Source organism: Hypomesus nipponensis, chromosome 10, assembly GCF_054491055.1.
Source record: "Hypomesus nipponensis isolate SF chromosome 10, ASM5449105v1, whole genome shotgun sequence".
Taxonomy (NCBI): Eukaryota; Metazoa; Chordata; class Actinopteri; order Osmeriformes; family Osmeridae; genus Hypomesus; species Hypomesus nipponensis.
In genome coordinates, this window is record NC_140370.1 from 18,557,836 (window position 1) to 18,580,405 (window position 22,570).

Here is a 22,570-nt window from a genome sequence, read left to right on the forward strand (position 1 = left end):
AGGTACTAACCCACCAGCTGGGCCCAGGTACTAACCCACCAGCTGGGCCCAGGTACTAACCCACCAACTGCCATGTGTGTCTGTGGCAACATGCCGCCAGGGCTTTCACTACTAAAACACACAAAACATGTTGTTATAGGAACCCGAAACACCTAGCATGTCTCTTGAGAGTCTTCATATTCAGCAGGCTGGTCTAGAGGACCCAGCTGGTCTGACCCCTGACCCTGGGCTTCCTTTTAGCCCTGGCTTTGAGGGGTGTTAGTACCTAACAGTCAGGGACAAAATCAACACACTTCAATATCTGAATCAGATGGCTTTCTGCTTTTCCAGCTGATTCAGATTTTGTAGTGTGTTGATTCTGTCCCTGACTCCCTGACTGCTAGGTTCTGTGTCATTCATGAGTTGTAATGAAACTGATTGTTTAAGATAGTCATTGAGGACTGTTTTACCTGATTCTCTTTGCATGTTACAAACTCTGCACTTCAACAAGCCTTGCTGTAATTTAAATGTTTTGCTTTTATTGAGAAGGCTATTTAAATATACATGCACCTGTAATCTGAAGCAGAACCCTCTTAAGGGATGTAGACGAGAACTAGTCAGATCCAAACTGTCTCCCTAATGCTGGGTACACACGACAAGATAATCGGTCTGATTTGGGGGCGATTTCCCCCTTCCGACAATCCGAGGTAATGTCCCGATTATCTACAGATTATTTTCAGATTTTCCCTCGGTGTGAGTTGTGTTAAGAGTGACCGAACTCGCTTCGAAGAACGTCGGAGCCGCCCCGATCGCGAATCAAAAATCCTGATGTGTGGGGGGAGCAAAACGGTTACATCTAGGATGTTTTTTGTCCGCATGTTTGTGGTCTCTCAAATTTTGAAAATCTTAAAAGTTAAAAAAATATCCTTGTGTACCCTGCATAAGGAGACACTATTTAGACATTACGCAGTGTGGGATTTGGTTACTGTAGTGGCGTGAAAGGAAAGCCCACCAGATATTGTTGGAGCGTCAACAGGAAGGACGCTCCGGACCTAAGGCAACTACTACTACTCTGAAATGTGTATTTGAGGACATTGCCCCTAGGCAGCAACGGTGTTCTCCAACCACGGCAGCTATATTGTAATATACTGTATTTGATTTCTGAGTAGCTTCATGAACGTTGCACGTGCATTGGACTGCAATGTCGGCACCCTACACAGGAACGAGACACAGTTATGCTTCAAATATGCAAAACCAGTTTCAGCCGCACAGCTTGGCAATCCCTTACGTTTGATGAGCTAAACCCTTTAAAAGATATGTGGATCAAAAACAGTTCTTTCAATTCAGCTTTTTATATAAAAACGTTTAAAAAAACGGACGGAAAACCCTTGCCTGTACAGTGTAGGCCTATGTGCTTACAACTAAAAAAGTATGTCAAGCTCATAGTATAATTATGTATTTTTCTTGTGTAAAGGCTTCTGTCTTTGTATCTTTGCAGTACTATTTGTAAATGAAATTATATTAAATATAAATCAAAGCAAAGATATGACCCATCACCTTGCCTACAATGTTTTGAATTTCCTTCGGCTTCAATAAAGTTTGTTGGGCTGAGTCTCCACCTGCCGGCGTTACCTGATGCCAAGTTAACAACGAATGCACGTGACACCTGCTAAAATATCAGTTGGCTTTTTTTCATGTGTTTAAACCATGGGCGTCACCGCAATGTAAGTTGGGGGGGTCAAGTCCCCCTCACTTAAAAATCGTTTGGACCCCCCCACATTTGTGATCAAAATGTTAGTGCTTGACTGGTCTACTAGTCCAGCGAGCTTTCCATTGCTTCACAATCAAATCTGTTCCACTTCATCAGTAGGTAAAATACCCATAGCAATAGAATTCCACTCTGTGTTGTCTAGACAAACAGCATCACGCACGCAGATTTAACTCCCACACTTTCTGATCGATGCATCGCGCTTGCAGCTAGCACTTCAGACATGACTGTTCCACAGACGAGATGGACATAAGGTTTTTTTTGAGGAAGAGGAAAGTCAGAGTTGCCCAAGTTTTCCCTTCAGTGGCCAAAGCACCCTTATGAGACATTCTCTGACTATAATAGCATTAGTTAAGCCACAAAGATCCTTCTGCAAACAATATGATTATAGCTATAAGCAAGCTTTTTACCTACATCTAGCCATGACGTGCGGTGATGTCAGAGTTTGGAAGCCAGATTACCTAATTTATTGTTAGGCTAATATGTAAAAACAGTACTTGCAGTAAACAGTAGGCAGTAGCTTACAGCTGCTGAATGTTAGCACAGCCACATAGCCAATCTTTTCATACCAGTCTGTTTGAAAAGATCGAAAACATCTTGTCCCTTTTGCTGCAGTAGTCCATCTAAGTCTGGAATACACCTCCCTCTTGCTCTTAACACCTTTTTTGAATAAAATCGATCTTGGAGAAATTCCTCAACTCTGATATCGGCAGACACCGCTGCCGCTTGTCGTCCACAATTAATTGACAGTTAAAGTACTGCTTATTCCACTATTTTTTTTGTATTTGATTATGCATAACTGCTACATTTGTCATCTTAACGTCTAAACAATTGGAATTACATACATATTGCATATATAAATCACAAGAATAATCAGTAAAAATCCAAATACATGTTTATTAAATAAAATGACTTAATAAAAAAAATTATGTTTGAAAAACATAACAGTGACTGCACGTCATGCATCTAGCACAATATCATACTTTATTTACCCATTACAAGTGGAACATCATTTGTTGATTTCTTAATCTGGGTATGAAATATGTTGGGCTATTGGCCGTGTTCAGACCTAGGTGTCTGTTTCAGGCAGAAAGAGATGACAAGGATGGTTTTTCCAAGTAGCTACAAAAGAAACTGCTGGTGTTTTTTTTATTAGCATAACAACCGTGAACTAATCTGGAGTTAACCTTAGCTAACATGCTAACTGAAAAAAAAAATGAAAAAAAAATACTTTATTTCATAATTGTCTTCCAAATTAAACAAGATTGCTCAACTTTTGGCAATTCGCAGAATTTCATTGCTACATGTTAGTCTGTAACAAAGGCAAAACTGATTCAACCATTAAAACCATACATCCTCTGATTGCTTATACCCTCAGGATGTTATCTAATGAGACAAGAGACACGTCCTTCTCTCCATATTAGTATGCTGCCCATGATTAATACATTCGGTATTGGTAAATGGAGTATATGGCTGATACATTTTTTGGGCTGTGCCATTTAGGGAAACTGATTCAACCACCTAAACCATGTATTTTCTGAAAGCTTACATCCTAAGGATGTGATCTGTGGAAAAGACTACAGGTTTGAACACACATTTGACCATTTCTGAACTGTCCAGTCATGCTTTAGGGAGATGCAAATTTTTTTATGTAGCCTACATAATTATTAGGCTTCTAAACCTATACCAATTGTGAATTTGATATGCCGATAACACAATTTACATCTCAGAAATCTTCATATTAATAATCTACATTAAACTTATTTCAATTATCAAAATGAAAGAATACTCAGTGCATCTCCATGTCTCCTGATATAGCCTAGGTGGTTAAGAGTGAGTCAGAGGCAGGGACAGCATGCAGGGGCAGTGGAGACAGCTCTCTTGCTGAGGTGAGTGCTAAAAGGTGACAGGTTGTTGAAGATGTCCCATTGCTTATTGGGAAGTTTAGTTTTCAAAATATGTCCAGCCCCTCAGTATATGTATAACAACTATGGTAAATAGTTGTGGTAAATGCACCAGAATGCGGGAAATTGCATGTACATCTTTTTTTTAATTATTGGGGAGAAACCCCCTGGCAAAATGTGTCCCCCCCACTCTCAAAATGCTGCTGACGCCTATGGTGTTAAGTATTTCAACTGGTCTCAGACTCTGATACATAACATTGACGGTAGTTTGAGAGCTAGACAATAGGTGCGTTCGACTTCTTGCGGCGCCGACAGTCGGCTGCAGTCGGCTGCCTTGAAGCTGAGAATGCCATTGGCTGCTTCAAGTCAGCCGGGCTGCAGGCGACACCGGCGCTGCATGAAGTCGAACGCACCTATTAGAACCTGACTTTTTAAATACTTGAACCAGGTGTATGTGGCTCTGACGTCACCTCCCAGCATGCACTGCGGCCGCTGTGAGCAGCAGCTGGGAGCTCGAGCTCGTTACCAGAGAGCCGCGGCGGCAACAGGAGACGGAGAGCAAAACATTAGTTCCACTCCATGTGACTATACAGTGAACCTTTAAGCACAGACATCACTTTAATATGTAGCTCGGGGTTCCTGCATACTCCTATCGAGGCTTTTGAGTGTCTTCGAATCACCCAGTCTTCATTTTGGAGGATTCCTCCCCCGTCCGCCGTATCGTACCGAACAGGCAATGACAACGGCTTCAGCAACTCCGCAGCAGATGAGAGACCGGCTGCTTCAGGCCATCGATAGCCACAGCAATGTAAGCAAGCGTCTCCTCAACTAGCCCCGGTATAAGCTATTTGCTTAGTTATAATGTAACATTAAAAAAGAGTAGTTTGACAGTGAGAGTGAAAAACCACACGATTGTCCCGTTATATCATAACAAGCTAGCTTGCTAACTAGGTGGCAATGGTTAGGCTAGCCACGTTAATATGAGTTGACACTTGTCTGACGTTAGTTATGCTAGCTAGCAAAGCAGTGAGCTCGCTAACCGCTGTGCTGGGTGACCTGGGTTGATTAGAGTAGCATTCGTAGCATACCCAGGTTAGCTGCTGTTTTCCTCGTTCAAACCTATTGTATTAGATTTGTTAAATTCCTTAGTTAGCTGACAAGGTGTGTAAGCCTGGCAACGTATTTACCAAACCGGTATTGAACTAGCTAGTTAATTTACCTAAAATGACGTTAAAACATGTAAATGGGCGTAAATGTTTACCATCACTAGCTAGCTAACGCGCTAACGTTACCTTCCGCCCATCCCAAGTTGACACTTGACTTTTCCTGTTATACACATTTGGTTGGATGCTATCAGAAGGTGAAACTACTACATGAACACACCACAGACTGTTTATTTCCTACCATGTTTTAAGTGACGTTGTGAAACGAGGGAGTCATGACTCATGAGATGCCAAACATCTGTTAATTATGGAGTTGACAAAGCTAGTTAGCTTACTAGCAAGCTCTTCAACTCAACATGTCTGTATAGAACGTCTAGGTAATGTTGTCGTTGATCAGTTGTCTGACAGGATATTACTATGGGATATATAGCTATTTGAACAGTTGTCCGATTAGCATGTTGTTTACCAGGCTACTTAAGGTATTGCAAGCTAGTTTAACCAAGTGAACGTGTGTGTGGTCAGAAGTTTACTCCTAGTTAGCTAACTTCCTCTTCATAGCTACAGGAAATGGAGTCCTTGATTATTGTGATCAGCACACACTTGTCTTATGCTACAAATGATACAAAATGCTATCTTGTCAAATGTGTTTTTGCAGATTCACAACATGGTGGCTGTATTAGAAGTAATCACCTATTTGGAGAAGTACCCCATTACCAAAGAAGCACTTGAGGTGAGACAACAGGCCCTTTAGCCCTCTGATGGTTCAGAATAATCATTTCACTGAACTATACCCATGATGGTTGTCTAGCGCCAGTTTTGAGGGTGGTAACAGGTTGATGTAAACATCCCTCTGCAGGAGACGCGCCTGGGGAAGCTGATCAACGATGTGAGGAAGTGCAGCGGAGATGAGGACCTAGCGCGCCGCGCCAAGAAGCTGCTGCGCAGCTGGCAGAGGCTGATCCAGCCAGGGGCGGAGCCAGCCCGAGGGGGAGGAGCCTCTACAACCTCCTCAGCCAATGGCGGGGCTCACCCCTGCCGGACAGAAGTCCCTCCCCCCGTATCATTGGCAGGAAGGGGTGTGTCGCTGGCTGGAAGGGGCGGGCCAGAGGTGCGAGTCCGACATGACGTTCACAACACTTACTCCCCGAAGGCGGAGAAATCGAGCTGTAAGCATCGGGGCGCCTCGCCTCCTGCCAAGCTGCCCAAGACCCTCGAGCACCCCTCCTTGTCACTGACCAATGGGGTCGCCAGGAGCCCCGGGGCTCCGCCTGAGGGGGCTTTGCTTGACCAGGCCTGGAAAGAACTGCCCCTCGACCAAGACCAGGCTTGGACGGAACCACAGCTTGACCTTGACAATTACAGCAGGATCCCAGTGAACGCTGTGAAGCCGCGCCCCAGCTCCCCCAGCAGCCCTCGGGCCCCTGGTGCCCTTGCCCTGCCGACAGCTGCGCTGGACGAGAGGGGGGATGCCTACCAGACAGGGGGCGGGGCCTGCCAGACAGGGGGCGGGGCCTGCCAGACAGGGGGCGGGGCCTGTCAGACAGGGGGCAGGGCCTATCAGGCCCGTAGCCCGCGCTGCCTCTCCTCCAGCCCCCGCAGTGCAAGACAAGAGACTCTGTCAAAATGCTCTCTAACCAACACCCCCCGAGGCCCGAGCCCCTCCCAGCCCTCAGCCTCCCCTGCCAGGGTGCCCTGTGTGGAGGGCACCCCCGAAGCCCCCACTCACACACACTGGTCCAGTTCCTTAGACAATAACTCCCCTTACAGCACCACCACACTGGACCCCCCGTCTGTCTCCCTGTCCCCCACTTCCTCACACACGCCTGATGGCTATCCACCCCTCCGCCCCTCGCCCCCCCCCCCTTCCTCCGGGAGCCCTGCCCCCTCAGACAGGAAGCGGAGGAGGAAGTACCGCTCCAGAGACTACTCTGTGAACCTGGGGGGCCAGAACACAGATGCCACCAAGCCCGTCAGGCTAAAGGAACGCAGGATCACCTTTGACCCTGTGACGGGACAGATCAAGCCCATGGTGCACAGAGAGCCCTCCCAGTCAAATGTGGCCCCCAGCCCGCCCCACCCAGAACTCCAAATTAGGACAGAGAGGCCCCTGCATCCCCCTGCCCCCGACCCGACCCCCAGCACCTTCCAACACACAAACTGGAAGGAGCTTTCCCGTAATGAGATCATCCGGTCGTACCTGAGCCTCCAGAGCAGTGTCCTCACCTCCTCCGGGGCTCCCAGCACTCACGCCCTCCTATCTGGCTGCCTTCGGCAGGAGGAAAGCCAGGCCCGGGAGGGCAGGAAGACCCACGTGCTGCAGACCACCGGCTCGGCCTCTGGGCGGGAGGAGGGAGAGGTGACTGGGGAGGAGGTCAGCAGGGTGCACACGCAGCACTGGCCCGGGGTCAACGGCTGCTACGACACTCAAGAGGTCTGGTACGACTGGACACAGTGCATCTCCCTGGACCCCCACGGGGCAGAGAGCAGACTCCACATCCTGCCCTACGTCTGCCTGGACTGAGACGGGGCCGAGAGCAGACTCCACATCCTGGGTTAGGGTTAGACCCCTGGCCTGACCCTGGGTTAGGGTTAGATCCCTGGCCTGACCCTGGGTTAGGGTTAGACCCCTGGCCTGACCCTGGGTTAGGGTTAGATCCCTGGCCTGACCCTGGGTTAGGGTTAGACCCCTGGCCTGACCCTGGGTTAGGGTTAGACCCTCCCCTGGCCTGACCCTGGGTTAGGGTTAGACCCACCCCTGGCCTGACCCTGGCCAGAGTGTCTGAACGGGCTGGGAGGAGAGGAGGAAGAGGAGATGAAGAGGAACTGTTTTGTTGTCAAATAAGGGCTGTTTCTGTTGTGATGAGGCACCCGGTTTGCAGAGTGCTGCTACTAGTGAATGGGGGGTGGGCTTACTGCAGTTACAAGAAGCTTTATGTGAGATAAAGAATAAATTATAAGTTCTTATCATGTATCATTTATTTATTTGACCTTTTCTTTGTTTTTTTAGGTTAATGGTTTACTGATTCAAGCCTGTTAGAGCTGTATAATCTCTGTGTTCACCTGCAGCAGGCGTTGTGTCAGCTGTCTCTAGGGTTGGCCAGGTGTACTCCTCTCCTCACAGCGCTTAGCAACTACAGCCAGCTACTCCTCACCAATGATGCCCTAGCAACCATGTTTCTTTTTCCAAAAAGTGATCAGTTCATCCTTCCACCTTTGATAAATGTCAGAATGTTTTGATTTCTGAACAATGAAGATCACCGTTGTAAAACTGACCGATTTCTTCGTTTACATAGAGGATTTTTGGGTCACGGTTTGTGTGATGTAAGGAGAAATGGCCAGAGGGCTGCTGTGTCCCAGAGGGGGGCTGTGTCCCAGAGGGCTGCTGTGTCCCAGAGGGCTGCTGTGTCCCAGAGGGGGGCTGTGTCCCAGAGGGCTGCTGTGTCCCAGAGGGGGGCTGTGTCCCAGAGGGCTGCTGTGTCCCAGAGGGGGGCTGTGTCCCAGAGGGGGGCTGTGTCCCAGAGGGGGGCTGTGTCCCAGAGGGCTGCTGTGTCCCAGAGGGGGGCTGTGTCCCAGAGGGGGGCTGTGTCCCAGAGGGCTGCTGTGTGTGTTCCTACCAATGTGCCTTCCATGTCTGGATTTGCTTCCACAGAGCTACCTAGCCAAGACCCAGGTCTCTGACTCCTAATGCCATGTCTGATCACCTGGGGAATGCACCGTTCTGCTCAACGCTTGCCTGGGGGAGGGGGACTTTGCCCTGGGGGGAGGGGGGCACTGCCAGAGGAAGAGACTGTTCTCTGGGGGTGTGACCAGACCCCCCCCCCCTTGGGGGTGTGACCAGAAGGTGGACTAACCCCGCCCCCCCCCTCCGCCGCCCTCCTGAGCAGCTCAGTTTGAGATTTCTTTATTTGTTCAGTGTTCAACATTTCTGTTGTTTTGAAAAAATAAAGTAATCTAAATTCTCTCATGGTATGGTTGGTTGGTTGTTTTTTGTAATGCTGATACACTTAATCCATTAGAAGCCTGTCTTTATGAGATGCGAGTGTGTTTACCAGTAAGTGAGGCAGTAGAGGAGAGACCTGTGCAGTACTGTAGGAGTCCACAGGGGGGAGGCCTTTGGGTTTGCAGTTTCTAAGAAGTGTATGGTGGGTAGGGTTTCAGCAAAATGACCATTACAACTCATAAACCAAATGTCACAATAACCTGACATGCTAACTTTATGTCATACTAACCTGAAATCATAATTAACATGACTAGCTTAACATCATGCTATCCTGATGTCATGCTAACTTATCATGCTATCCTGATGTCAGGCTAACTTATTTACATTGCATTTAGTCATTTTAGCAGACGCTCTTATCCAGAGCGACTTACAGTAAGTACAGGGACATTCCCCCCGAGGCAAGTAGGGTAAAGTGCCTTTCCCAAGGACAACGTCCTTTGGCTCGGCCGGGAATCGAACTGGTGACCTTCAGATTAGGGCTGCAACTAACGATTATTTTAGTAATTGATGTCGATTATTTTACATTTAGTCATTTAGCAGACGTTCTTATCCAGAGCGATTTTTTCGATTAATTGAAAAAATTTAAAAAACTAAAAACTTAAGCATTAATTTCCAACCCTTTATTCTAAAACAGTACTGACAGTGCAAAACATATTCAGAATGTGCACAAACAGACACACAATTTTGAAAAGGTTATTAATGTTAGCATGGATTAAATGCTATTTTCAGAGATGAGCAATTTGAGTTTTGTTTAAAACATTTTTGAAAATTGAAAGGTTGTGGAAGTAGACCAGTCTTTATTAGAATAATCTGGTGTATATGTTAGATTTTTTGACACAACCTTTTGACACAACTTTGAAAACTTGCGAGGATTAAGCTATTTTTAAAGATAAGTGATTTTCTATCATTTTATTAGAAACTTAATTGAAAAAGTAAAGGCTGTGGAAGTATACCAGACATTGTTTCATGTGGTGTCTGTCTGAGGTTTTATATTCATAAAAATATTTCTAAAAGTCATAATTTTTCTAAATGGTATGGGTAGTTTTCACCCAGTCCCTAGCGCAACGCTGCAAAATAGCGTCTTCCGAATGTGAGACGAATGTCGAATAGGAAAACTAACTTCACCTCGGGCAATTAACACATTGTTTCTATGTATTTAGTGTGAAATGCTCCCACACCTTGGATGACTTAGGTCGTACTGATTTCTCCGCCATGTGTTTCAGAACAACGTTACTCAACAACTTTTCTCCGATGGCCTTTCCTCAACCTCCGCTCTGCTCCGCGCTCAACTAAACTTTTGATTTAATCGATTCGTTGTTGCAGCCCTACTTCAGATTACTAGCCCGATTCCCTAACCGCTCAGCCACCTGACTCCCTGAACTTATCATGCTATCCTGATGTCATGCAAACTTGCCTGGGTGAAATCTTGTCTGATGTGAAACAAGACATTACCTCATGAAGCACACATGCATCATCACCACACATACTCACCTGTTCTCCTCACCTCCTCCTCTCCTCCCAGCTGCTTTCCTCCTCCCTAACCACCTAATCATCATGTCTTCATCTCCTCTCTTCATTTCCACTCCTCCCAGTGCCTCTTCTCCTTCCTCTCACCTCCTATCCTCCTCCTCCTCTCCTTTCACCTCCTATGCCCCTCTCCTCTCACCTCCTATCCTCCTCCCCCTCTCCTCTCACCTCCTATCCTCCTCTTACCTCCTATCCTCCTCTCACCTCCTATCCTCCTCCCCCTCTCCTCTCACCTCCTATCCTCCTCTTACCTCCTATCCTCCTCTCATCTCCTATCCTCCTCCCCCTCTCCTCTCACCTCCTATCCTCCTCTTACCTCCTATCCTCCTCTCACCTCCTATCCTCCTCCCCCTCTCCTCTCACCTCCTATCCTCCTCTTACCTCCTATCCTCCTCTCACCTCCTATCCTCCTCCCCCTCTCCTCTCACCTCCTATCCTCCTCTTACCTCCTATCCTCCTCACCTCCTATCCTCCTACCCCTCTCCTCTTATCTCCTATCCTCCTCTCACCTCCTATCCTCCTCACCTCCTATCCTCCTCCCCCTCTCCCCTAATTTATGTGTGGTGGCTGTACATACAAGGTGTGGCTGGTGTTGAGAGCATAGCTGGGCCTGTACAGGTCTGGATCTGGCCCAAGTTCCATAATTGATAGAAATGTGACAAGGAACTCAACTGGCTAGTTCACAAAGTTAGCCTCAACATGTTCATATCTAAATGCATGTTTAAACGTTATACACATTTTATGCTGATTTCACAACATTCTCATCATTCCCTAATGGCTCACAGCGCTGGAATGAGTTCCGCCTCTTGTGTTGTTTACACTAAGGTTCAATGGTGATATCATAACGTCAGTAGCTTTTGTATTTCGGTAGTTACTCCAAATTCTCCTGACCCCCCCCCCCCCCCCCCCCCCCGGCTCCCCGTCTGACGGGTCGGGCGGGCTTCGAGGATACTCCCACCAGTCAGGAATGCGGGACTTTCCTTCCATATAAGGAGTTTTTTATATCAATCACAGCGCGCGAGTTGAGGAGGAGGCGGAGACTCGGATCGATGAACGAAGCGTTCTAACTCCGGTAAGAGTTTTAATTGGTGGAAAGAAAAGAGAAAGGAAGTATTTAATTCACTCACGGAGTTTCATTGGAAGAGAAACAAAAATAAAAGTTGACCTCCATCTTTGTAAAAAGCGCTAATATTTCAGCCTACTAGCAGGACAGTTCAGTGAAAAGTAAATAAAAAAATGTCGGGCTTTAATAGAGGACCTGCCTATGGGTTTTCCGCGGAAGTAAAGAGCAAGGTAAGTCAATCAGAAGTTAGTTAAAAAGTTCAAATAAAACAGGATGTTTAATTGTTTTAATAGTCTAACCGTTTTTAAATCAAATGAATAGACCGGGAGTAGAATAGCCTACTATTATATCCATTAAGAGCCTATGTTGTTGTTCCTTTCACGTGTCTACAGGTCTACCAGGAAATGTTTTATTAGGTAGCCTAGCCTACCATAGTCCCGTTTAATGAAAACATTCAATTGTTGACTTTTCTGTCAATGTGTGAAGGAAAACGTCCTTTAGTTTAGGCTTTAGAAGAATTTGGGCCGCATTGGTGAGTGCTTTAAAAGTGGTTCATGGGCGTTGTCTTAAATTGCAGTTTCGGCTGAATGTCGCGGTAGCGGGCGAAGTGTTCGGTACAACGGCTAGTTTTGTTATCAGTCACCTGTGTCAGCTGATCAAGGATGACGGCGTCATCTTCCCCCGGTGTCCCATTTATGAACCTAGGCTATAGTTAGAACAGATAAGGACACAGGGAAAGAAGATAAAGCTTTCAAATTATTTTATTTTTTATAAAGCTTCGAGCAGGAGGGGTACATGTCAGGCTTGGGATTCTAAAATCCTCATAAACAGTGAGTCATTCTGAAGTTCCACTAAACAATAACAAGACACAGCTGTCCTGGACGGAGTAAGTCTAGATCTGATTTCCGCAGCGCAAATGTATTTGTTCGTATTCGCTCAAGTTCCCGGTGGCATCACTGACAACGACCCATATGTATGACGGCTTTGCTGACATGGGCGTATCTAGTCCTAATTTTAGGGGGTTTGGGAGTTTTTACATATATATATATATATATATATATATATATATATATATATATTTTTTAAATCTTTCATTTTTTAAATCTAAATTTGTTCATTTCTCTACCTAAAACCCCTGGAGGACACTATTTTAAAAGTATATTTTCAAAAATTACTTCTGGGGGAACATGCCCCCAGACCCCCCTAGTTTTGCTGGGTCACAGGAAAAATAATAGGTTTTATCTAGGGGCTTAGTCCCCCCAAAAATGGGAACCTATTCGCTCCTGCTTTGCAGCGATGTTAGAAGGACATCCAGTCTCCAGTACTGCACACATGTAGAGACCAGAACCCATGTGAACCTCAGAAAGCCGTTCGGGCCTGGGTCCTCAGAACAAAGTGTTCTGAATGTGAGGAGATTCCTGGTCCCTCCCCTGCTGCTGAGGTTAGCGGGGCAGAGAACAGGAGAACATCTCTGGCATTTCCTGTCAGTGTGACGTAGGAAGTTCTGTGAAATGTGAGGTATTGTAGGACTAAGAGACAAACACAGACCCCCTTGTAGACCTCTGGTGAACGGGAATCAAATTTTTGCATGTATAGTGTAGACTGGTATCATCTCTATCATATAGTAGCATCTCTAGCATCATACAGATTGATATTATCTGTAGCAGTATATAATATCGAGCAGCATATTGACTGGAATAATCTCCAGCATCAAAAAGAGATGGTGTCATGGCTCACTGTTTAGAGGAGAGAGATGAGGTGCAGAGCGGAGAAATAGGGCTCTTATAAGAGTGACTGATCTCTGACCCCTAGATTGCTCAGAAGTACGACTCTCAGAGGGAGGAGGAGTTGAGGGTCTGGATTGAGGACGTGACAGGCTGCTCTGTCGGAGACGACTTCCAGAAAGGCCTGAAAAATGGAGTCATTTTGTGCAAGTGAGCACCCTCACCTCTCATCCTATATCTCACTCTACATCTCACCCAATACCTAACCCTATATCTGTCATCTCTCATCCTATATCTCACTAATCTCTCACTCTTTATCTTCTATATCGCTCATCTCACCCCGTAGTTCACCCTGTATCTCATTCTCATCTCTCACCTCTCTTATTACATCATTTCCTGGTACTGAATTATGTTGCATCCACTGGTACATAACAATGTTCAACGTAGTAAACTATTCCCCTCTCTCTCCTTCACTCACTCTCCACCTCACTCCCCTGTTTCTCCCCCCTCCCCTGTTTCTTCCCCATCTCTCCCCCTTCTTTCCCCTCCTCTCCCTTTACCTCTCTCCCTTTACCTCTCTCCCCTTCCCCCCTCTCTGCTCCTCCCCCCTCTTCCCTTTCCCCCTCCCTCTCTTCTCCTCTCCCCTCCCCCCCCCTCTCTCTCCTCCTCTTCCCCCCTCTTTCTCTCCTCCTCCCCCCTTTCCCCTTCCCCCCACTCCCTCTCTGTCCTCCTCCCCTTACCTCTCTCTCCCCTTCCCCCCACTCCCTCTCTGTCCTCCTCCCCTTCCCTCTCCCCTTACCTCTCTCTCCCCTTCCCCCCACCCCCTCTCTTCTCCCAGCCTGATCAACAAACTCCAACCGGGCTCTGTGAAAAAGATAAACCAGTCCTCCATGAACTGGCACCAGGTGAGCTGTGTGTGAATGTGTCTGTGTGTGTGTGTGTGTGTGTGTGCGAACATGTTGGGGTGTGTGTGTGTTGGGGTGTGTGTGTGTGTTATCTCGAGATCTGTACTTCAGTGTTCCAGAGAAAACGTGCTTCTTTCCGAGTGGAGAGAGAAGAAGTAGTCTAGCTCTCTGCTCTGGTCTGAGCTCTGAGTGGCTGGTTGGTAGACGTGTTTGCGTTGTTGATGTGATGATGATGATGATGATGATGTTGTGTGATGATGATGTGTACTGGCTGCAGCTGGAGAACCTGACCAACTTCATCAAAGCCATCACTATGTACGGTCTGAAACCCCACGACATCTTTGAGGCCAACGACCTGTTTGAGAGCGGCAACATGACCCAAGTCCAGACCACACTGCTGGCCCTGGCAGGCATGGTTAGACACACACACACACACACCACACATACATGAACACCACACACACACACAAACACCACACACACACATGAACACACTGCTGTTTGTCTGCAGGCTAAGACCAAGGGTCAGCTGTCCAGAGTGGACATCGGAGTAAAGTACGCTGACAAACAGGAGAGGGCCTTCAACGACGAGAAGATGAAGGCGGGACAGTGTGTGATTGGACTACAGGTACAGAGACAGTGTGATTGGATGACAGGTACAGAGACAGTGTGTGATTGGATGACAGAGACAGAGACAGTGTGATTGGATGACAGGTACAGAGACAGTGTGTGATTGGACTACAGAGACAGTGTGTAATTGGACTACAGGGCAAGAGACAGTGTGTAATTGGATGACAGCAGTAGATACTGATTGTACGAGGATAAAGGACGTTGATTGAACTGAACTAAACTGTTTGTGTGTGTGTTTAGATGGGCACCAACAAGTGTGCCAGCCAGGCGGGCATGAATGCCTACGGCACGAGGCGGCACCTCTACGACCCCAAGGCCCACATCCTGCCCCCCATGGACAACTCCACCATCAGCCTGCAGATGGGAACCAACAAGGGGGCCAGCCAGGTAGGCCTGCTAGCTAGGACATGCTCTCACTCCTCACTCCTCAAGGTAACCTCTCTCTCTCCCTCCCCCCTCCCTCCCCCCCCCAGGCAGGCATGACAGCCCCAGGGACACGGCGTGCCATCTACGACCAGAAGCTGGGCACGGATAAGTGTGACAACAGCACTGTGTCGCTGCAGATGGGCTCCAACCAGGGAGCCAGCCAGAGTGGACAGAACTTTGGGCTGGGCCGCCAGATCTACAACGCAAAGTACTGCCCCAAGAACCAGGAGGGGGAGGATAACGAAGCAGGGGCCGGGGAGTATGTCCCTGACTACCATGACGAGGGTTACCAAGGATACCAGCAGGAGGAGGCGGTGGTATACCAGGAGGAGGGGCCAGAGTATTAGGAAGTTCCGGAATGCAGAATATCAACATTAGTGTTTGATCACAGACAATTTAGAGTGTCAATTTAACACTGGGAGTTTTCATTTTACTTGTTGTGTTTGTCTCCTTTCAAGAGATTAACCTGTATAAATACTCCTGTTGTTAAATTAACATTTGGAAATGGTGTGTGATGTCTGCTGTGATAATGTGATTGAAGGTAATTCCAAATGTACCACAGATGGAATGCACAGCAGGTTGCTTGCGTAGATTTTTATATTCTGAACACATGGTAATTTCAGTGTTTTTATAATGTTGCCACTATTTTATGACCAGGCTCGACCTTCTCTCTGATGAGAGGCCTACAGCCCCTCTCTGGTGAGAGGCCTACAGCCCCTCTCTGGGTCTGTTTGAACATGAAGGCCGTAGTTATACTCGCTGGGTCCATATTGACTCGTGCTAATCCAGTCTGATTCCAACAGCTGTTTTTATAGATTTTATGATAAAGTGGCTGTGTCTATGGCTGGAATAGATAAGTTCATCTTTGTATTTAAATCATATTATAAACTGTAAACATTTTATATTTTCATAATATATGTGAATAAGAATGTGAATTTGTTATTCCTCCTTGTGTTCAGTATAGCATTCATTGACATGAATGACAGCTCTTAAGATGGAGAAAATTTTGTTTGGAGAAACAGGTCCACATTCCACCCTGAATACTGGAGAACATGAAGAGTTTCTGTTGTGTAATTTGATATGGAATCAGTGGTTGATTAGAGAGACCAAAATTACATTTGAACTGAATCTTATCAAGTCATTATTTGTGTTTGATACCGTAAACATAAGAAGGGAAGCCAGCTGTTACAACCTTGAGGGGTCAGCGGAGGGGTCAGAGTTATTATGGATGAATTTGTTCACATGATGATGGGAACATTTGTTCAAGTTGGATTGTGAATAAAGTGTAATACAGTAAGTGATGTCTGTTGAGCCTGCCTTGTCAGAGGGTCACATCACAGAAGAGCCAGAGACACACACACACCTACAGTAACACACACATACAGTAACACACATGCACAGTAACACACATGCACAGTAACACACACACACAGTAACAACCCTACACTTATATCCCTCCCCCCTCTAACCATACCCACAGTTCAACCTGTAACAGTTGGTTACAAACTACAAAGACAGATATGGATACAAATGCCTATTATATATGATACAAATAGCCTATTGTATATGTATAACTACAGACATTGACTGGGTTTCCCAGATTAGTTAAGAAGCTCTTAACGCTAAGAGCTTCCTAAGAGCGTTCTAAGAACGCTCTAGAACGCTCTTAGAACGCTCCTAAGAAGCTCTTAGCGTTAAGCATGTGGGAGTCAGGCTAGTAATCAGAAGGTTGCCGGATCGATTCCCTGCCGTGCCTGACGTGTCCTTGGGGAAGGCACTCCACCCTACTTGCCTCGGGGGGAATGTCCCTGTACTTACTGTAAGTTGCTCTGGATAAGAGCGTCTGCTAAATGACTAAATATAAATGTAATGTTAAGAGCTTAACGAATTTGGGGAAACTTGTCCATTAGCATCTTTAAATGAGTCAAGGGTGTTCCATTAGTCGACTACAGTGCAGAGTTCCCCAGCAATGTGTAGAGTCATCTCTTCAAGGTGACTTATGGAAGATTCTGCAATCTCACCATATGAACATCAATGAGGGGTAAAAATGTTTTCAAAAAGCGCAGAACTGTTAAGACTCCAGTACTTTTAGTACGTTCATATTAATAAGCATTTATATTAATATCTTCATGGTCAGTTAAGTTTTTAACTGCAATTAAATTCGCCTTTTACTCTCGTAAATTAAATAGGTAAAAGAAAATTCAAGATAAAAAATTACAAGAATTTATAATGGTCATTTGTTGTAATTTATCATTGAAAAGCCTGATGTATTTCTTCACAAGAATCCCGAGGCAATGTTTCTTTCCTAAAATGCACAAAAACAAGTTTCCATATAATTATTCCCTATATACTACACGCTACACCCAGACTGGACACACACACAAACACGCTACACCCGGACTGGACACACACACACACACACACACACACACACACTAACCCTACAACACGCGACACGTAGCGTAAATTTATTTTCCAACATCGCCATCTACAGACTGCAATAAAGAGAGAAGCGAGAAAACCCAAGTCAAGGAAACACAAGAAGTTGACCTCAACACACCGGATATGAAAGAGGGTCGCGCGATATGAGGATTAACGAGACTTCCGGATGTTCTTTTCTCCGGAATATCAGACAAGATGGTAGGTACCAGAGAAATCCAGTCACCCTTGCATCAAAATCTTTCTTCATCTGAGCCATATTAAAACACCAAAGTTACTGTAAACCAGACAGTTAATGTAAAATACCTCAGCGTTCTATCTATTGGTGTATTTTAGGTCAACAGACTACGATTGCCTTATATTTATTGGATGTAGTCTTGGTCATACGGGTTAGCTAGTTAGCTAGCCTAAAACTATATCACCATGTTCGTCTTTCAAAGCTAAGAACATAGATTCCGTACGGCACGGATCGCCTCACTAAACCGTATATTACACACAACGATGTAGCAGAAGGTTCAATAATGAAGGAATACGCTGTTAGTGTCTGCTGTCAATTCGCGCCTTCGCCTGACAACGTTTTCTCCGTCCTCAGGCGGATACCGAGATCAAGAAGAAGCGGACCTTCAGGAAGTTCACTTTCCGCGGCGTGGATCTGGACCAGCTCTTGGACATGTCCTAGTAAGTGCTGCCCCTCTCGGGACCTCACGGTCGGACTAAGGCTCTCGAGGCAGCTCGCTCCAGTACGGCCTGTTGGTCTAGATACAAAGATTAGGAAGTTCCTCCTGTAGTCCTGAGCTAAAATAGTTTGAGGGTATAATCTTGTAACCACTGTTAATTCGTGAATTTTGTAATTGTTAGTGTGTTTATGAACTGGTCTGTTCTGCAACCTGCTGATTAAGTTATAAAGGCAGTTTGAAAGCTTATCCACCCAGCTACTGTTACTGTGCACAGCTTGGCTCCCTGTAGTCTAACTGCTGTATGATGGAAGCTTCTGGTGTATCAGACAATCCTAAACCCCCGTTCCATCCCACCATCATAAACTATGGCGGTTTAAAGGTTTTAATTCCCACTTCATCCACTGTTTATTAACGTGTATCAGGTTGGGAGTAGATTGTATCACTATATACTAGTTGTGTGTGGGTGTGTGTATATACACACACACTTGAATAACACATCCATCTGACTCCCTCCTCCAGTGAGCAGCTGATGCAGCTGTACTGTGCCCGCCAGCGCCGGCGGCTGAACCGAGGGCTTCGCCGCAAGCAGCAGTCCCTCCTGAAGAGACTCCGCAAGGCCAAGAAGGAGGCTCCGCCCATGGAGAAACCTGAGGTGGTGAAGACTCACTTGAGAGACATGGTCATCCTGCCAGAGATGGTGGGCTCCATGGTGGGAGTCTACAACGGCAAGACCTTCAACCAGGTGGAGATCAAGGTGAGTGGGGGTGAGACTAGGTGGAGGTCAAAGTGAGGGACTACAGGAGGACAGGGTTCATCTGGTATAGTGGGGGGAGGACAAAACGAATGCTTTAGAGGTGATGGCAGAGTCCAGGGGCCTTGTAAACATTGCATCACCTCAGCCTTCTTGACAGGAGAACGTACATGAGCAGTGTTTAGTTTGTATGCCACACTCTTAAAAAGGAATCCTGTGCACACTTTGTAAATAAGGCCCCTCGTGAGGATGAGGTACGGCCTGTTAGGAGACCCAGGAGGAGCTCTGACCTTTTCTGTTTAATGTTGTCATATAGCAGATGCTTTCACCCTAATATAAACCCCTCAAAAAAAGTTTGGAAACGTTATTTTGGTCGATTATTCCTCCCCTTCAACAATACCAATTGGTTTTGTATGTTATATTGTTGGAAAGCCTGATTACAGGGTATCTGCGGGGTCTTACAAAGTATTAAAAGTTGATAAATCCATTTAGGGAAAGTTAAGGCCCTTAAAAGGTATAAAAAAAGTCTTAATCCCGATTTTACAAGGTATTACATTTTGTTCACGCTTTGTCCAAAGAGTTTGACTCAAAAAAATGCATGAATATATGCATTTTCCCCATGACTTATAAACAACAACGTGCTCGGTCAGCGAGTCACGTATTTTGCAAAATGCACGGTTAGGTGATGTGTCGCCCTCCACATGTTGCGAAACAAACTCAGAAATGGGGAAATGTACATTTGCGGACTCCTGGTTGGAGAAGGATGAGTTTATACAATGGCTGAAGCCTGTCCCTGAAAACAGGCTTACTGTACATATTGTAAAAAGATTAGCGTAGCTTCGATGGGCATCAACGCAGTCTTGGCCGCAGATAGCAGCTGCAGCTGTCCATTGCCAGTTTCTGTGCTCCACCAGCGACACCACCACCCAACAAAACAGCTGAACTTGTCAAAACAGCTAAGACAGCGACCTCTGCCCCATCATCTGCCGACATCAGGGTGGCTATGGGTGGCACATCAAAGATGCGCGCGGAGGTTATCTGGTGTCTCAATACTGCGGTGAATCACCGCTCACTGAACTCAAACATTCAAATATTTCTATAAACCTTGCCTTTTATTCTTTAATTTATTATTTTGAGCTTTGTTTCTTCCGAGCTTATCTGAGTTCTGTTGTATGGTTGTGCTCTACAGATTTATTTGCAAACTACAACTGTTTATTAAGTTTAAGGTTTTTTGCAGATTAGAACTTGAAGTGGCGATGAGGTCTTAAAATATTTTGAGGTCTTCAAAAAGTCTTAAAAAGGTATTGAAATTAACTTCAGGATTCCTGCATATACCCTGGATTAGTCACCTTTACAACGAGGTGCAACTTGTAAGGATCGTGCATTTGTTGACGAGCAACACAGCTAAAGGTTGAAATATGCTTCTGCGTCTGTTTACGGATGGGCGGGCGCACGGATACAGACTGATAGACTGCGTTTATGGTTCTCCGTAGGCTGTGGGTGCTGAGAACAATTCACCCTGAAGAGTAGGAGACGCACTGTTTCTTTGTTTAGAAGTCGTTGAGTGTTTATTTACCTAGGTTACCGAGAAGTCGGCGCAAATTTACAAATTAGTAGTTTCGTCAATAAAATACGCACATTTTCAGCAACTACACTGCCCATTTCTCGTAACTTTAATTCAGATGCTGATATACATGTACTGTTAAGATGAAATATGGCGGTCAAATGATTCGGTTCGTCCTGCTATCACGGCAACCCCGCCCCTGACGCAAGCAGTTCTTAATACTGACGAATCACAGCCAAGCCATAGTTAGTAAATTCAGGAGGTACGGAAGGAGGAAAAAACAACAAGCTGGCCATATTTACACTTAGTGTAAAATGAATTGTCAGGGACTTCAGTAGCGTGTGGAGGATCCATACGCAGCCACAACAGCTTGGCACCTCCTCCTCATGCTGGTCACCAGCCTGGTCACACACTGCTGTGGGATGGCATCCCATTCCTCGACCAGGATTTGTTGCAAGTCAGCCAGCATGTTTGCGTTGGTCACTCTGGCACATACAGCATGCCCAAGCTGGTCCCACTTGAAGCTCAAAAGGAGAGTGATTACCAACAGAATATTGAAGGAAATTTGGGCCGCTACCCACACGGTTTAGCCTGACGTCATACTTATAATTCTAGTTAGAATGAGTCTGATACCGCTCCATTGGGCTGTGAGTATGGGGCGTGTTTCAAGCAAACCCGGATCCCCACCCGAATCAGAGCAACGTAGTATGTTTGTTAAACTAATTTAACCCAAGCGCTCTTTGGTGACGTGGTTGACTACGTTACTGTTGATCATCTGTCAATCATCGTTTAAAGCCCATTCTGAAAATTTGATTGGTCCCAACAGCTCTTGTTCGGACAATGTTTTCCCCCAACCGAGCGACCAAATTTGTTTGTGGGCGGGGTAAGTTCGGTTGGCACCCAGGCTACACACGGATAGCTGTGTTGCTCATTCTACGAATGCACGATCCTTCCAAGTTGTAAAGGTGACTAATCAGGCTTTCCAACGTTAAAAATACAATACCAATTGGTATTATTGAAGAGGAGGAATAATTGACTGAATAATGTTTCTGAACTTTTTTTGAAGGGTTTATAAGAAATAGAAAATGGAGTAGATCAAGGGTATACATATGACCTTTATTTAACAAGGTGAAATCAATTGAGAACCAATTCTCATTTACAATGACCTGTCCGAGAGGCAGTAGCACAGTCCACACAAGTGACACAAACAGCACAGATACAAAACAGTATGACAAACGCATGAGGAAAAGGCTAAAGACATACACACGGGTCAAAAGTATAGTTCTAAGAGTGTCAACATCTCAATCCTAATATAACACTGTACAGTACATATGTCAGGACCCGCTGAGTTTGGGATGTCATTCCTCAGACAAGAGGTTGAACAGATCAGCCAGGATGTCAACAACTAGGAAACCAAATGTGTTCCTGCTGATGCTGCTTGTGATAACACAGGAGAGTGTAGAACAGCAGTCACATAGCAGGTGTGGTTGATGTGAGTCTTGTGGTTCCTAACCCATCTTCCTTCTGTCCTCCAGCCTGAGATGTGTGGGCACTACCTGGGGGAGTTCTCCATCACATACAAGCCGGTGAAGCACGGGCGCCCTGGTATTGGAGCCACGCACTCCTCCCGCTTCATCCCTCTGAAGTAGAGCAGTCTGTGGAATAATAAAATGTTGGTTTCTCCACTGGTGTGTTTTTCTTGGATACAGTAACTTGTGCGTGAGTTTACCCAAGGTTTTGATCTTGATTTATAACGCTAGTTTTTAGTTACAGTGCTTTAGAAAAGTAAAATCAAGAGGTAAATGTGGAGGGGAGCTCCCCTCGGCTTCAACAGGCTGGACAGAAGATTGAGCTGAGTCAGTGGGACTGAGGTACCTGTAAAGCTGATTGGCCCCCTGTCTTCTAAGGATGGTATGGTGCTTGTGACAGCATTCCGCTGGGAGTGAAGCAACACTGCTTCTATGGGAAGCTTTGGAAACTTAGTGAAAATAATGTCAGACTTGAGGCTCATGTCAGTTGTGAGGCAGCACTGGAATGGCTCACTCATGAA

General features: G+C 45.9%; 3 protein-coding genes across 4 annotated transcripts; all 3 read left to right on the forward strand.

The window, feature by feature from the left end:
* Window positions 1–4,043: 4,043 nt before the first annotated feature.
* crsp7 (cofactor required for Sp1 transcriptional activation, subunit 7) lies at window positions 4,044–8,783 on the forward strand. Its single transcript, XM_084708435.1, has 3 exons — window positions 4,044–4,459; window positions 5,470–5,544; window positions 5,671–8,783. The coding sequence occupies exons 1-3, from the start codon at window positions 4,388–4,390 to the stop codon at window positions 7,333–7,335; spliced, it is 1,812 nt and encodes a 603-aa protein (XP_084564561.1). The 5' UTR covers window positions 4,044–4,387; the 3' UTR covers window positions 7,336–8,783.
* Window positions 8,784–11,407: 2,624 nt separating this feature from the next.
* cnn2 (calponin 2) lies at window positions 11,408–16,386 on the forward strand. Of its 2 annotated transcripts, XM_084708121.1 has the most exons (7): window positions 11,412–11,634; window positions 13,217–13,338; window positions 13,967–14,033; window positions 14,311–14,448; window positions 14,545–14,661; window positions 14,904–15,050; window positions 15,137–16,386. In XM_084708121.1, the coding sequence occupies exons 1-7, from the start codon at window positions 11,578–11,580 to the stop codon at window positions 15,434–15,436; spliced, it is 948 nt and encodes a 315-aa protein (XP_084564247.1). In that variant the 5' UTR covers window positions 11,412–11,577; the 3' UTR covers window positions 15,437–16,386. The 2 variants fall into 2 exon arrangements, with proteins under 2 accessions (XP_084564248.1, XP_084564247.1); XM_084708122.1 differs by lacking the exon at window positions 14,545–14,661 and having other exon boundaries at window positions 11,408–11,634.
* A 1,204-nt stretch (window positions 16,387–17,590) lies between these two features.
* On the forward strand, window positions 17,591–22,205 carry rps15 (ribosomal protein S15). The gene is made up of 4 exons (XM_084707892.1): window positions 17,591–17,729; window positions 18,121–18,206; window positions 18,725–18,959; window positions 22,056–22,205. The coding sequence occupies exons 1-4, from the start codon at window positions 17,727–17,729 to the stop codon at window positions 22,167–22,169; spliced, it is 438 nt and encodes a 145-aa protein (XP_084564018.1). The 5' UTR covers window positions 17,591–17,726; the 3' UTR covers window positions 22,170–22,205.
* The last annotated feature ends 365 nt before the right edge of the window (window positions 22,206–22,570 follow it).